Here is a 16,292-nt window from a genome sequence, read left to right as displayed (position 1 = left end):
GATCTCACAGTCTTGGGATCGAGCCTCCTGTTGGGCTCCCTGCTCAGGGGAGAACCTGCTTCTCCCTCTCCTTCCTGGTCAAGCACTCTCTCTCTCTCTCAAATAAATAAAGTCTTTAAAAAAATTAAAAAATTAAAGTTTCTCTCCTACATCTACTACCTGCCTTAGTAAGATATGTTCTGCTGACATACAAAATTTTCTCAGCTTTCCTGTGATGGAAAAATTGCATGTCTGATTCAGTTAAATAACTATTTGTTAGATAGTTAATATCTATTGTCGTCTGGTTAGAGATTCTATTCTTACTTTCCTCCAAGGGATTGTCTGTAACGGTAACATGATCAGCCCCTTTGGTATTATTCTCTGATCCTCAGGTTGCTTTGCACCTGCGGTTTGCCTTTTGTCAGAGGTGGGCGTGCGGAAAGGCAGGTGAGGAGAAGGGGGTGAGAATTAAAGAATTTATTTCTCATGGGAATGGGAGGAGCCCTTTATTCCACCTCCTGAAAAACTCCAATAAAAGCTATTGCTGCCCCTGGACAACTACAGAACAGGTTGATCAGCAGGGAGCCAGCATGGCCAATAAGTCCAAATTTATTGACTATATTGACGAAGCTTTGGAAAAATCAAAAGAAACCGCACTTTCTCACTTGTTTTTCATTCATCAGGGGATTCCATACCCAATCACCATGTGCACCTCAGAAACTTTCCAGGCCTTGGACACCTTTGAAGCCAGAAGTGATGACATAGTGCTCGCATCTTATCCAAAGTGTGGTAAATGACAAATCATTTTCTACCAGGGCACTTTTTCATAGTGAGTAGGTTGGGCAGGGTGCTAGGCAAAGGTCGGGGAGGAGGGTAGTTCATCTCTGCATGAAGCTAGCCAGAAAGCAGTGGGGGGGCGGTGATCAAGATGGTTAAGAGCATAACTTGTGGAATCAATAACGAGAACTGCTAGACTTAGAAATCTTGGTGTCTGAAGGAGAAGGTCTGATGAATGATGGATGTAGAAAGCATGCATGGTGGTGCTAGCATCTTTCTGGTGCTGGCTACCAGAAAGATGAATGCAGGAAAGTCCATTTGTTATCAAGCACTGAGAGCAATAATCATTTTCATCTTGATTCTTGACTAAAGGCAAAAGCTCGCCCATGTCTCTAATGCCTATGATGATTTCCACATAATAGAATATTTTTCAGGATCAAACATCATCCATCCTTTAGTTTCGCAAACCAGCCTTACATGGTGATTCACTAATGGGGGAAGAGATATTAAGAATCTAAATTCTCCTATTTCACACAATCTCACAATCTACTTTTGATTTTTTTAACTTATTTCATCTCTAAGTGCTTATCAAAGCCATCTTCATTTGATTTTTTCTGTTAATCGATGCTGGGTTTTTATAAAATCAAAATTATCTATACTCCTATAGAAAATATTCATTAGTGTAAGAGGAAATAATACATGATAGGCAATAAACAATCATTTCTATAACATAACAGTGTTCTATAAGGAACATGGATTCAAGCAGTATTGTCACTTGTTAAAGGAAAAATCTGCAAAATAAGATAACAAATTTTGTACTAATGTAAGTAAGAAGTGCTGTTTTCTACAAAACTCTGTTTCTTCCCACAGCGCAGTTTATTTCAGATGCAGAAGAACTGATTGTTCATACCACAGGATGGCTGTAGGTTCCAATTTTTATGATATATATGTGAAAGTAACATGCCTTTGCTAAATCAAGACTCCTTAATGATCTTTGGTTCTTGGATTTTTCTTTAAGGTTCAAATTGGATTCTCCACATCATTAATGAGCTGATATTTGCTGCATCTAAGAAAAAGTATGAGTATCCAGAATTCCCAATTCTTGAATGTGGGGACCCAGAAAAATATGAGGTTAGTACAAACAGCCTTTAAATTTATAGTAAATTATCACGGAAAATTTCTTCCCTTTGGGGTAGAGTTTTAGTTTTGAGTTCAGAAAATTAGGCAACTTATTTTGTGTTCACCATATACTCCCAGCACTTTTCAAGGATGATCTCATTTCATGGCAAAATAACCTCATCACCAAATGACAAAAGGCAAAACTGTTAGAAACTTAACCAATGTCAAGGGACTAATAAATGGCAGGGCCAAGATTTGAACCCAAGTTTTCCAATTAGTGCTTCTTAACCTCTGCAAGAGGTTAAGAATATATATAGACAGCCTACTTGTAAAAGAAAAAAATAGAAGAGAAAGCAAGCCGAGAAACCTGAAGAAAAATTAAAACCAGGGTTGCCTGCCTGGCTCACTGAGTACAGTATGTGACTTCTGATCTCAGAGTTGTAAGTTTGAGCCCCATTTGTGTGTAGAGATTACTTAAAAAATAAAATCTTAGGAGCTCCTGGGTGGTTCTGTTGGTTAAACATCCAACTCTTGGATTTGGCTCAGGTCATGATCTCAGGGTCTTGAGGTTGAGCCCAGGTCTGTCTTGGTACTCAGCGTCGAGTCTGCTTGTCTCTCTCCCTGCCCTGACACCCACCCCGCCTCACACATACTCTTGCATTTTATCAGAGAACTAAAATCTTCATTTAAAAAAAATCTTAAGTAAATAAATATAAAAGCAAAATCTTTTTTAAGAAATTGAAATTTAAAAAAGCTTTGTGTCTGAAGATGGAGACTTGGGTGGAATGCCATAGGAGGGTTTTTCTAAGGCTCAGATCATCCTGCCTTCAGTTTATGTCAGCAGTCCCCAGACTTTTCCTAATAAGACATTACCTTTGATCTTCCTGCCTCCATGATGACTCTGGTGTGTGTGTGTTGGTGGAGGGTGTGGGGGGAGATGGAAAAGGATCAAGTAGTAACTGAGAGAGTAAGTCACTGGTGTGTGTAAACGTTCTAACAGGTCATCCTGCCTGTTCTAATTCACCTTACCACATGTTATCATTCACTTTATCAGTAAAACTAAGTGGGGCTTGGGTGTGAGACAGGATACTCTGGTTCCTGCTAGGGAAGGCAAGAAAAGGGTGGGAACAAGGATCTGCCTCAAGACTTCAGCGCTTGGACAGGACAGGTGAGAGTCAGACCATCCCCAGCCCTACCTAGGTACACCAGGAATACATTTGGGACGGGATGGCTGTATTCAAGGAGGAACCACAATCTCAGCAAAATTTTGAGACATGTTTACTACCAAGACTCCCAACTATCAAGCAGACAGAAGAACTCAGTTACTAAGAAATAAATTATTGGATTGGGACTTAGAAAGTGGTTTCTATAAAATGACAGAAACACTTGGCATGATGACAAATATAAGCTGAGAAGTTGGATTTTACGTGGAAGAAAGTCATTTCCATGGATCGGGCTAAAGTCACAGAAAATCATATGCAAATGAGATGTGTCAGGACTTAGGGGAGGCGGGCCGGAGTGGGAGGTAAATGTGCTCCTGCCCGTGGTAAGGTGAGCCATCCTGCTTGTGGCTGACCACCCCCAGATGTGGGCAGTCAGGACTGGTTCAGGTTGTGTGGACAGGAAACTTAAGAAGTTTTTTCCTAGGTAAGAAACGATGGGCCAGTGAAAAGCCCCACTGGTTTCTCCTGTCCAGACCGTTGCATAACATTTTTTCTAAAGAGAGTGTTTAGCATCAACTTTACAGTTTATGCTAACATTTCCCCAGTTTTCCAACTTTTTTTTAAAAAAGTAAACTCTACACCAAAAGTGGGGCTTGAACTCATGACCTGGAGATCAAGAGTTGCTTGCTCTGACTGAGCCAGCCATGCACCTCCATTTTAAAATGGTAATCAGTAAGAAGACAAGCTTTACTTAACAGCTATTCATTTTACAGAAAACTTTTCTAAAATACATATATTTTCCTGTACCTGGCTATCTTAGTCAGTGGAGCATGCAACTCTTGATACCAGGGTTGTGGGTCAGCATAGAGATTACTTTAAAAAATAAATAAAATAAAATAAACATACAGTCTTTACACTGCTTATAGTTTGGCTATGTCACATTTTCATCAATGTTTTATTATATGCATATCAGTTTTGTTACAGTTATTTCTCACTTTCTCCGTGGATATTTTTCTAATCCTTTTAGGAACTTTACATTTCTCATATGTCTTTTTGTGATTTTTGGCCGTGCAGTGTAGTGGAAACAGCATACTATAACTTAATCTGAAAATTACCATCTGTGTGATTTTGTACAAAGCACTTAAAACCTCAAAGCCTATTGTTAATCTCTAAAATGGGGGTTATAACACCTACCTGAGAGGATTGCTGTGAATGAATCTAAAAGTGACATTCAAAACTAATGATGTAAATCAAGTATTATGACTATTAATCACCACTGGGGCCCATATCATTGACTTACATTGGCTTTTTTATTTTTAGAACTTTTTTTTTATGTTTTGCCCTTGCTTGAGTTGGGATCTCCACTAAATTTTTACAGAACAATTGGCTACAAATATCTAAATATCACTTTATCACTGAAATAATGTGACCAAACAGTGAGTGACCTGTACAAGTATGGAAATAAACTTGAAACTTTAGCCTATATAACATACTATAGGCCTGATTTTAAGACAAAACCTTTACTGCTGGCAGATTAAACAGATCAGTTCATTTCTTAAATTATCAGTAGAAGTAAATACATACACACAAAGAATCAGTTATTGAGTCCTCACACTGACAAGATTTTCTCTTGTAAAATATTTCTCAGATAGTTAAGTGACTATGCATTTTCAGGTTCTGTTGGGATATTTGAATGGAAATTTTAAAAAATCATTTATTTGTTTATTTGAAAGAGAGGGAGAGCATGAATGGAGGAGGAGGAAGGGGGAAAAGCAGGCTCCCTGATGAGGAGGAAGCCCAAGTTGGGGTTTGATCCCAGGACCTAGGGATCAAGACCTGAGTTGAAGGCAAATGCTTAACCGGTTGAGCCACCCAGGTGCCCCTGGAATATTTTTGGTTAAAAAAACTAGATATTAAAAATAGGTTCGGAGGAACTATGGGAAAACTTGAATATTTCTGTTAAAAACCTTGAATATAGAAGACAGCCATATTAACTCAAAGAGTAGACCGGAGATTATGAGCTCTCTTGAACAAAAAGAATTTGGTGTGATTGTGAGAAAAGGTAAGCTTTTCAAAAAATGACCAAAAAAAAAAAAAAAAAGATAAAAGATAAACCAGATCCTACAAGGACTTCCAAAAGGATGATTTAAATTATTTGTTTATATTATTTGTTTATTTCCATTCCTTGCCTCCATAAAGTAAGAAAACAAAAAAATAAAAACTGGGAGAAGAGGGGCACCTGGGTGGCTCAGTCTGTTAAGCATCTGAATCTTGATTTCAGTTCGGGTCATGATCTCGGGGTTATGAGATTGAGCCAAGCCCACCCCCATCCAATCCTCCCCCACACCCCCACACAGGGCTCCGCACTGGAGGTGAAGCTGCTTAAGATGCTCTCTCCCTCTGCCCTTCCCCCAACCCTGTGCACAAGCACATTCTTCCTTTCTCTCTCTCTAAAACAAAACAAAACAAAACAAAAAAATTTTGAGGAGGAACTGAAGAAGACACAATAGTGGTCCTTGAAACTACCATTCAAATACTACAGTTAAGAGTGATTGACCATGGGGTGCCTGGGTGGCTCAGTGGGTTAAAGCCTCTGCCTTTGGCTCAGGTCATGATCCCAGGGTCCTGGGATCGAGGCCCACATCAGCGGGGAGCCTGCTTCCCTTCCTCTCTCTGCCTGCCTCTCTGTCTACTTGTAATCTCTGTCTGTCAAATAAATACATAAAATCTTTAAAAAAAAAAAAAAAGAGTGGTTGACCATAAGACACACCCACACTTTCACTTTATTGTGTATATTTTTAAGAGAATGAAACAGTTCCCATCGCCAAGGATTTTGGCAACTCACCTCCATTATGACAAATTACCTGGGTCCATCGTCAAGAATAAAGCCAAGGTGAGTGTCATTCTTACTCATATGTCAGTTTGAAGTATTTAACGTCTAGATACTGCCTTTCTGGGCTATGTGATGAAGTTCCTATCTTACAGAATTTTAAGAAATGAAGTGTGAGATTTAATATTTCTTCTGTTGTTTCTTCAGGTTATATTAGCTATAGTTTCATGCAAAGCAAAGGTATTTTCAGCTAGGATATAAAACATATACCTAGAATTGAACATATTTTAAATCTGTTTTATAGTGACTAGATTTCAGAATCCCACTAAGATATTTAGAGTGTTTAACAAGAGAGTACAATCTAGGAAAACAAGCAGCAGGGTTTGCTGTTGTTGTTGCCATTCTTTCTGGTGAGCATTATTTCCCTGAGGTCTGAAATAATTTTATTTCTGACTTTCACATATAATAGCAAACTTCATGTCGTGTATATGTAACTGCAGACGCTTTGGTCACTCTTATCCCTATTGGATCTTCTCCCACCAAACTCTGAACATTATTTTCATTTTCCTTAATATTATTTTGCAATTTTTACTTTGCAATTTAACTTTCCAGATCATGTCCTGTGACTATTCTAATGAGATTCCTCTTTTTTCCTTTTTGATGTCTTCTCTATGTGCCTTTTTACAAAGTTCATTAGCAGAAGTTCTCTACTACAGCATCGATCTGCTTTTTCTTCTTTTTTCTCCCCTTTCCCTAAATTTCCCCACCTGCTACCACCTCTTCCTCAATTTCTTCCTGTCATTCTTCCTCTTTTTGTTAACGAAATTAAGTTGTATACAAAAATATATAACGATATTGCTCACCCCTTCGCTTTTCCAAGGTTCAAAACATTGATCTGAATAAATTAACTTAATTTTCTCTCCCTAGATATTGGTGATATTTCGAAACCCTAAAGATACGGCAGTATCTTTTTTCCATTTCCACAATGATGTCCCTGATATTCCAAGCTATGGCTCTTGGGATGAATTCTTCAGACAGTTCATGAAAGGACAAGGTATAGCTGTTGGCAAAAGAATTCTCACTTCAACAGGTGACCCCACTAAGTACAAAAAAATCAAATGTGTTTTACAGTGAAGAAAGGTTATGGAGGATCCAGGAACCAAAAAGTTGCTTTTAAATGAAGTTTTATAGCACCAATAGTTCTGTGCATCAAACAATAATACATTAGTGTTTTTAAAAATAATTTGGGCAATTCACATGTTGACTATGAGTAGGGGGTAGGCATAGAACAGACATGGGACAGGGGCACCTGGCTGGCTCGGTGGATAGAGCATGTGACTCTTAATCTTGGATTGTGAGTTCAACCCCATGTTGGGGATAGAGATTACCAAAAAAATAAAAATTAAAATTAAAATTAAAAAAAACTTAAAAAAATAATAATAAGTTCCACAGAGTCTGCTTCACATTTCTTTCCTTATCCCTCTGCCTGTCCCACTTGTGCACTTCTCTCTAATAAATACATCTTCAGAAATAAAATAAAATTACAGATGTGGTTTGCATTAAATTTCTATTGGGCAATGCTGATCTAGACAACATCTGTCTAATTATTTCTTTCTTTCTGACACTATCTGTCAGATTCCATGTATCATTCACTATTTCTGAATTATTTTATTCACTTAACCATGAATATCTGACAGTTTTTAATCAAATCACTTTTGCAACTTGCTTAGTTGTGTTATTATTGATGAAAATAATAAAATGATTAGAAATCTCAATATAGGAATGGTTTATACAATTCTTTTGGAGCAGGGATTCGTAATAACAAACCTCATGTTTGAGTGGTGCCTGGGTGGCTCAGCCAGTTAAATGTCAGACTCTTGATTTTGGCTCAGGTCATTATCTCAGGGCCTAAATAAATCTTTAAAAAAAAAATCTTGGGGCACCTGGGTGGCTCAGTGGGTTAAGCTGTTGCCTTAGGCTCAGGTCATGATCTCAGGGTCCTGGGATCGAGTCCCTCATTGGGTTCTCTGCTCAGCAGGGAGCCTGCTTCCCTTTCTCTCTCTGCCTGCCTCTCTGCCTACTTGTGATTTCTCTCTGTCAAATAAATAAATAAAATCTTTAAAAAAATCTTTTTTGAGCATATACACATATGTATAGTTTATATTTTGAGCATACATTAACTATCTTTCATTTTAACCTCAGCTATTTAAAATTCTTTAAGAATTTTTTTCCTGTGTTTTCAGTTTCTTGGGGAAGTTATTTTGATTTTGCCATTAATTGGAACAAACATCTTGATGATGAAAATGTTAAGTTCATATTATACGAAGACTTGAAAGAGGTGAGATTATGATTATTGACATTCTATAGAATAATTTCTTATAAAATAAACATAGAGCACTTACTTTTAATGTCCAGTTGTATGAATATTGTATTCAATTAAAAAAAAGAATATTCTAGATATGTGGGACAGTGCTAGGGGGAAAAAAATGTGTAGGGGCTTAGATTCTTTATTTAACAGAAACAAAGTAATGCTTAGCAACTTATTACTAAGAGTGGCTGCTTTATTTTCCTGCTGTGATAGCAGGAAATGGCAGAAATAATAGGTAGGTTTAAGAATAAGAATGGCAGGGCACCTGGGTGGCTCAGTGGGTTGGGCTGCTGCCTTCGGCTCGGGTCATGATCTCAGGGTCCTGGGATCAAGTCCAGCATCGAGCTCTCTGCTCAGCGGGAGGCCTGCTTCCCTTCCTCTCTCTCTGCCTGCCTCTCTGCCTACTTGTAATCTCTCTGTGTCAAATAAATTAATTAAATCTATTAAAAAAATAGAATGGCAAAAATAATAGGTAGGTTTCAGTTGAGATTTAACTGAACATGCATTTGGCTGTGAATTGGATCTTTCCATATGATGTTATTTTTAAAATTGCTTATGCATGAATTGTTACTCATGAACATTTAGTGAATGAGCGATTAGCATTGTTCTAGGTCTTTGTGATACGTCAGTAAGCAAACCAGTAAGTTCACTGCCCTGGAGAAGCTTACCTTCTAACTGAAGAAGGCAGGGAGAGCGAAAGAGAAATAATAAATATAATATTTTTAATGTTTATAATATGTGGGAGAAAAGAAATGGCATAGCTGATTAAGGAAAACTGGAAATGCTAGGTAGGGGTGGGGAATTGGGATGTTGGACGAATCCCAGTATAAATAGGAAGAAAGAGGGAGTGAGCCAAGTGGTAACTGGAATAAGAGCTTTCCAGGCCTACAGAATCAACTGGAGTAAAGGTCCTGAGGTAGAAGTATTCCGGGCATCATTAAGTGACATGAAGGAGGTGAATGTGGCTGGGTCCTTAGGAGTGAGCCTGAGGAGATTAACCAATGAGAACAGAGGCAAGGGAATGAGGTAGAGTGAATCATGTGGCAAGCCATTGAAATCCTTTGGCTTTCACTCTGAGTGAAAGGGGAAGCCACTGCAGAAATCCAGCAGAAGCCTGATAGGAGTTTACGCATTTTTTTTTTTTTTTTAGATTTTATTTATTTGTTTGACAGAGAGAAATCACAAGTAGGCAGAGAGGCAGGCAGAGAGAGAGAGAGGAGGAAGCAGACTCCCTGCTGAGCAGGGAGCCCGATGAAGGACTCGATCCCAGGACCCTGAGATCATGACCTGAGCCGAAGGCAGAGGCTTAACCCACTGAGCCACCCAGGCGCCCGAGTTGATGTATTTTTAATAGGTTCATTCTGATTGCTGCATGAGAACATACTAGAGAGAAGCAAAGACAGTGTAGAGAAACCATGAGGAGAGTACTGCAGTAGTCCAAGCAAAGGAAGATGGTTGCTCAGGCCAGAAGGGGCAGTGGCAGTGATAAATGGTTGAATTCTGAATATATGTTGAAGAAGAGCTAATAGGATTTGTTGCTGGACTGCACAGGAGAAAGAATGGAAAGAAAAAGAGAAATCAGATAGGACTCCAATATTATTGGCTTGACCAACTGAAAGGATTGAGTTGTCATCATTTGAGTAGGAGATGCCGGCAGGTGAAAGCAGGATAGTGGGAGAGATCAGGGTTTTGGTATTAGCTTAGTCTGAGATGCTTCTCAGTCATCCAAATGGAGAGGTCAGGTAGGCAATTGGGTATAAAAGTCTTGAATGAAGAGAGTTCTGGGGTGTACATCTAAATTTGGCACATGTATGGTATTAAAGCCGTGAGATTACATACCCATGTATGTATGTATACAGATGGAGAAGAGAAGAAGACCAAGAACTGAGCCCTGGAGTTCCCCATAGAGAGAGCTTGGGAAACAGGAAGAATCTGCAAAGGAGAAAGAGGAGGGGCTACTGAGGCAGAGGGGAAGCCAAGGTCCAGGAAGTCCAGTGAAGAAAGTATGTTAAAAAGAAGGGAGTGTGTCAGATGCCTGCTAGTGGAAGTGAGTTCTTAACACCAGTCTCCCCTGACATTCTTATAAAAGGAAAGTGTCACTGAACCGGTCCCTTCGGTTGATAGAGTGCATCTATGGAACGTGAAAGAGCATACCAATTTAGTTCTCCTTCTAGAATAATGTCTCTAAAACTTGTGTTCTGTGGAATGTTAATAATTCTTTTTTTTTAAAGATTTATTTATTTATTTGACAGAGAGAGATTACAAGTAGGCAGAGAGGCAGGCAGAGAGAGAGAGGAGGAAGCAGGCTCCCTGCTGAGCAGAGAGCCCAATTGCGGGACTCGATCCCAAGAGCCTGAGATCATGACCTGAGACGAAGGCAGCGGCTTAACCCACTGAGCCACCCAGGCGCCCCAGATGTTAATAATTCTTGCTTAGAGTTCAAACTGATTTGGAAACTGATAGACTTCTGGGATATTTATGTTACAAGCTGGCATAGTAAAGATTGGGAGATCCTATAGGAAAAGCAAACAAACAAAAAGGTTATCTTTTTTTAACCAAAAGGATTCCAAACTTATTGGACCTCAACTCTTCAACCTCCTTTTTTTTTTTTTTGCCATGAATCATCTATAACTACAAAGTAAATTAGTGTTCTGTAGAATACAGCTTAAGAAACTGTTCATGAGGGGCGCCTGGGTGGCTCAGTGGGTTAAAGTCTCTGCCTTCAGCTCGGGTCATGATCCCGGGGTCCTGGGATCAAGCCCCACATCGGGCTGTCTGCTCCGCGGAGAGCCTGCCTCCTCTTCTCTCTCTCTCTCTCTCTGCCTGCCTCTTTGCCTGCCTCTCTGCCTACTTGTGATCTCTGTCTGTCAAATAAATAAATAAAAATCTTAAAAAAAAAAAAAAGAAACTGTTCATGAATCTTCATTGGTCAGCAATACTGTTGAGGGGGTTCATGATTTACAAGTGTATTTAGACAAGATACATTTCAAGACTCCCTCTAGTTTTTTTTTTTTTTAAGATTTTATTTATTTATTTGACAGAGAGAAATCACAAGTAGATGGAGAGGCAGGCAGAGAGAGAGAGGGAAGCAGGCTCCCTGCTGAGCAGAGAGCCCGATGTGGGGCTCCATCCCAGGACCCTGGGATCAGGACCCGAGCCGAAGGCAGCGGCTTAACCCAAGACTCCCTCTAGTTTTTATGATTCTAAAAATTAGACTTTCCTGATGGAATTAAACACAGGATTCAAAAGAAAAAAGAATTGGAATGATCATGTACAATTACATTAATTTCCTCACCTCATCAAAACAGGTGCTTTTTACTAAAGTGAATATCACCTAGATTCTTACCTTCTACTTAATGCTTACTATCATTATTTATATCCTGAAGAGTTCAGGAAAAGTCATATATTGAAACTATAAAGGACGGGGAGCCTGGGTGGCTCAGTGGGTTAAGCCTCTGCCTTCGGCTCAGGTCATGATCTCAGGGTCCTGGGATCGAGTCCCACATGGGGCTCTCTGCTTCCTCCACCCCCTCTGCCTGTTTCTCTGCCTACTTGTGATCTCTCTCTCTCTCTGTCAAATAAATAAATAAAATCTTAAAAAAAAACTACAAAGGAAAATTGATACAGAATATCATGTAAGGCTATCTTGAATATTGATACAGAAGTATCAGAAGTCTAAAGATCCTGAGATAAAAAGATGAGTTAGAGTGCTAAGCTTAATCTATTCTGGCTAAGAAGCCTGTTTTTGCTATGGCACAATTCCCACAGAAGGAAATTTATCCCTGAAAATTTTGTTTTCAGAACCTGGCTGCTGGAATAAAACAAATTGCTGAGTTCTTTGGATTCTCTTTAACGGGGGAGCAGATTCAAACCATCTCAGTCCAGAGTACCTTCCAAGCAATGAGAGCCAAGTCCCAGGAAACGCATGGTGCTGTTGGTCCGTTTCTGTTCCGCAAAGGTAAAGCCACACTGATTTCTGGGACACGGGTCAATCTGCATGTTATAGGGAATCCACATCACTAGACCTTAAATTAAGACAGGATTCCCTTTTTCTCTCCCTCAACAAGAAGTTTGACACAGTCAGTTCAGAAATAGACTGGCACGTCCAAAATATCTATAATCTCTTAGTGTACTCAGTTCCTTCTGCCTTTCTGCTTGTCACTTTGTGATGGCAAGACAGAAGCCATTATATTAAATTAAAGGATTGTTTTATTAAAATAAAAAGGGAGTAGCAAGAGACAGAGAATCATGCACACCTCATTGGCAGTACTGTTGGCTGGGAACTGTGATTTTTTTAATTTTTTTTTTTTTAGGTGGGGACATAATTGCCAAATTAAAATCAGGGTTTTGTTAATAAGAAAGGAGGAGATAATGAGTATTGGATAAGCAACTAGCTATCTCTGTCAATTGAAGATTTTACTAAATTTTGTTAAAGCATTCTAATTTCTTATGGAAATTAATGGTAATACAGCTAAGGGATTACCAGGTCCTTTTATTACATATATAATGAAAGTATAAGGTGACTTAGAGGCAACACATATCACAATGACAACTGTCATTTATCAAGCATCTACCATCCGTTAGACCTTTTGCTGGGCATAAATTTTACAGCAAAAAAAAAAAAAAAGATATTAATTCCTTAATTTTACAAATGTGGGCATCAAAACTCAGAGATATTAATTTGTCCATTGTCACAAAGCTAATGATCAGTGGAATCAGGATTTGAACGTATGTTTACTTGTATGTTTACTTGACTCTACGATACTTTATCGAATGAATATCCATTTAAAATCCCCACTGTGAATGGAACATTGAATATAAATCTTTCATTTGATTCCCGACATTATTCTCGATTTTTATGCCTTGTTTGATAAACTATAAAGGAGGGGGAAAAATAGAACGTTTCTGTACATTGTTAATCAAGCACTATTCAGAACACAAAAATTCTAAAATAAAGTAATAATTTAAAAATTTTATAAGAGTCTTTGTAGAAAATTCAAAAAACACAGGAAAAGTTGAAAAAGCATTAAAAATTATCCACATTTCTCCCACCAGAGGCATGTTTAACTTTTTAAGCATATTTCTTCCGGCCTTACTCTGTGATCTTTTATGTAGTGGATGACATTTGTAAATAGTTTTGTGTTTTACGTTAATCCCTTCATATATCTAAGCATTTCCTTCTGTCATCAAATCCTCTTTATAAATATACATTTCAAATGGCTATGCAACAAGGAACTTACACCCTCAACCCAAATCACCAAAAGATTCTAAAGAAAGAAGTAACTTCCTTCATTTTTAAGAGCAAAAAGAAAACATATCCTAATCTCAGGCAAAATAACTTCCTGAAAAATTTTCAATAATCTGAGGTTTTCACAAAATCCTGCTAGAAACTGATAACTTCTCAGGGGTTAAAGTATTTAAAAGACTTTACAGAGGGAAAAAAAAATAACTCTCAAAAAGTGGAAATTTAGGTCTCAAAGCTTGAGATGGGGGGGGGTGTTGGAGGGGGGAATAGGAGCTCTCTAAAGCCTATCGTCCCCTCAGTGATGTAAAGAGCAAATCACCTCCCATGCCACGGATGGGGAATCTCCAGTGAATACCGTTAATTTTACAAAAGTCTATGTTCATTCTTAAGACTAATTTTCTTGGGGTGCCTGGGAGGCTCAGTGGGTTAAGCCTCTGCCTTCAGCTCAGGTCATGGTCTCAGGTCATGGTCTCAGGGTCCTGGGATGGAGCCCTGCATGGGGCTCTCTGCTCAGCGGGGAGCCTGCTTCCCCCTCTCTCTCTGCCTGCCTCTCTGCCTACTTATGATCTCTATCTCTGTCAAAAAAACAAACAAAAAACAAAAACAAAAACTTAAAAAAAATCTTAAAAAAAAAAAGACCAATTTTCTTCATGTGTCCATTTTCACATTTCAGAGTGAAATGCTGCACTGAGAAGAAATAGGGGTGGGGGATGGGCGAAAGGGGTGAAGGAGCATGGGAGGTACATGTCTCCTGTTATGGGATGAATGAGCCACAAGAATAAAAGGCAAAGAAAGCATTAGGAATGCAGTCAGTGGTGTTGTAATGGTGTTGTATATAGGTGATGGAGGGGATCTATACATGTGGTGAGCAGGGCATAACTTAGAGAGTTGTTGAACCCATGTGTGATACACCTGAAACTAATGCAACACTGTGTGTCACTATACCTAAATAAAAATAAAAATAAAATAAAATAAGAAAGTAGCTAAAAAAAAATCAGGAAGAATTTTTTTTTTTTTTAAGATTTATTTATTTACTTGGCAGACAGAGATCACAAGTGGGCAGAGGGACAGGCAGAGAGAGAGAGAGGAGGAAACAGGCTCCCGGCTGAGCAGGGAGCCAGATGCGGGGCTCTATCCCAGGACTCTGGGATCATGAATGGAGCAGAGCCAAATGCAGAGGCTTTAACCCACTGAGCCACCCAGGCTCCCCAGGAAGAAATATTCTAACAGATATCTGGATCTGTTGTTTTTTGTGTGTTGCAGGTGAAGTTGGCGACTGGAAGAATTTGTTCAGTGAAACTCAGAACCAGGAAATGGATGCAAAATTCAAAGAGTGCTTAGCAGGCACTTCCTTAGGAGCAAAGCTGAAGTATGAATCCTATTGCCAAGCTTGATTTCTGGTTAATGCAGCAGGCGTGGATATTTTATTTTCCTGAATAATAATTAAATTTAAATAATGAAATAGGTTGATCAAATAACCAAATAATGATTATTCAATAACATTTAGATATAAATAGCATGAAATTAATAATACTGAGAACATTTAAGTTTTTAAACTCAGACTTGTTTGCTCACTTTTGGAGGAAAAAGGCCATTTAGCTGTCCAGAGGGGACACTCTTGTTCATAAGGGATTTTCACTTCTTTCATGCTGTGGGTTCACCCAAGAGCATAAGCAGATACTATCAGTAACATGCCTAAGTCAGTGTTTGAGTGTACACGAGACAGCCCTCCCAATGAAGCATAATTTTTTGTCTTCTCAGAATAATTCCTCTGTCTCTCACTGTGAATCAAAGCACTTGTGGTGGCTATCTCAAACTTACTGTTGAGGAAAATGTAATTCTAACTCGGTACTGAAGTCAAGTGACTCAACCTGTCCTCATATAATTCAAGGAAAATGCATGGCTCATCTACTCTGTGCATGTCCCTGCAGGAGGCCCTATACTATTCCTGGAAGTATGGTGGATTACATAAGCTGAAAACCCTTCCTTCAGAACACCAAGAAAGGCTGGATAAAAATTCTTAAAAATTCTTTTAGGTGATGAGGGCACCTGGGTGGCACAGTTGGTTAAGCGTCTGCCTTCAGCTCAGGTAGTAATCCCAGGATCCTGAGATCAAGTCCTGCGTTGGGCTCTCTGCTTAGGGTGGAGGCTGCTTCTCCCTCTGCCAGCTGCTCCCCCTGCTTGTACTCTCTCTCTCTGTCAAATAAATTTAAAAAGTCTTAAAAAAAAAAAAAAAAGAATCCTCCTCTCCTCTGCTTTCTACTGTAAACCAGTTTGTGTTTGATTTTATGTTTACTACATCAAAAGCATCCTACCTGATCTAATATTCTAAAATCCACATCTTGTTAAAAAAAAAAAAAAGAAGAAGTCACTTCAATCACTAATTTATTCAATAAATACTTATTGAGTGCCTACTATGTGCAGCCCTGTACTGGAAATGCAATGTTGAGCAAAAACCACACTGTGTCCTTAAGTGTCTAAATAGAAATGAATTTCTTTAAAAAAAAAAAAAAGATTTATTTGTTTATTTTGGGGGGAGGGGCGACGGAAGAGGGAAAGAGAGAATCTCAAGCAGACTTAACACTGAGGGAGGCCCTCACCGTGGGATCTCATGACTCATGAGATCATGACCTGAGCTGAAACCAAGAGTCAGACACCCAACCAACCGAGTCAGCCAGGCACTCCCCTCATTTATTTTTTTTTATAGATTGATTTATTTATTTAAGAGAGAGAGAGCGTAGGGGCGCCTGGGTGGTTCAGTGGGTTAAAGCCTCTGCCTTCGGCTCAGGTCATGATCCCACTGTGCTGGGA

At 39.0% G+C, this 16,292-nt stretch overlaps 1 protein-coding gene across 2 annotated transcripts; it reads left to right on the top strand.

Moving 5' to 3' along the window:
- Positions 1–535: 535 nt before the first annotated feature.
- SULT6B1 (sulfotransferase family 6B member 1) lies at positions 536–15,895 on the top strand. Of its 2 annotated transcripts, none has more exons than XM_082746362.1 (7): positions 536–768; positions 1,775–1,887; positions 5,842–5,931; positions 6,796–6,922; positions 8,112–8,206; positions 12,038–12,194; positions 14,745–15,895. In XM_082746362.1, exons 1-7 carry the CDS (start codon positions 570–572, stop codon positions 14,873–14,875), a joined length of 912 nt encoding a protein of 303 aa, XP_082602488.1. In that variant the 5' UTR covers positions 536–569; the 3' UTR covers positions 14,876–15,895. The 2 variants fall into 2 exon arrangements, with proteins under 2 accessions (XP_082602488.1, XP_082602487.1); XM_082746361.1 differs by having other exon boundaries at positions 546–768; positions 6,796–6,958.
- Positions 15,896–16,292: the final 397 nt, after the last annotated feature.

This window comes from Mustela nivalis (assembly GCF_964662115.1).
Source record: "Mustela nivalis genome assembly, chromosome: 8".
Classification (NCBI taxonomy): Eukaryota; Metazoa; Chordata; class Mammalia; order Carnivora; family Mustelidae; genus Mustela; species Mustela nivalis.
The sequence above is the reverse complement of the archived record's forward strand: the minus strand, read 5'-3'. Positions and strand labels throughout refer to the sequence as shown.

Excerpts from the sequence above, each read along its gene's own strand:
- SULT6B1 (XM_082746361.1), top strand. The coding sequence starts at position 570 with ATGGCCAATAAGTCCAAATTTATTGACTATATTGACGAAGCTTTGGAA. Across the intron at positions 8,207-12,037 it reads TATACGAAGACTTGAAAGAG|AACCTGGCTGCTGGAATAAA; the intron begins GTGAGATTATGA and ends TTTTGTTTTCAG. Across the intron at positions 12,195-14,744 it reads TCCGTTTCTGTTCCGCAAAG|GTGAAGTTGGCGACTGGAAG; the intron begins GTAAAGCCACAC and ends TGTGTGTTGCAG.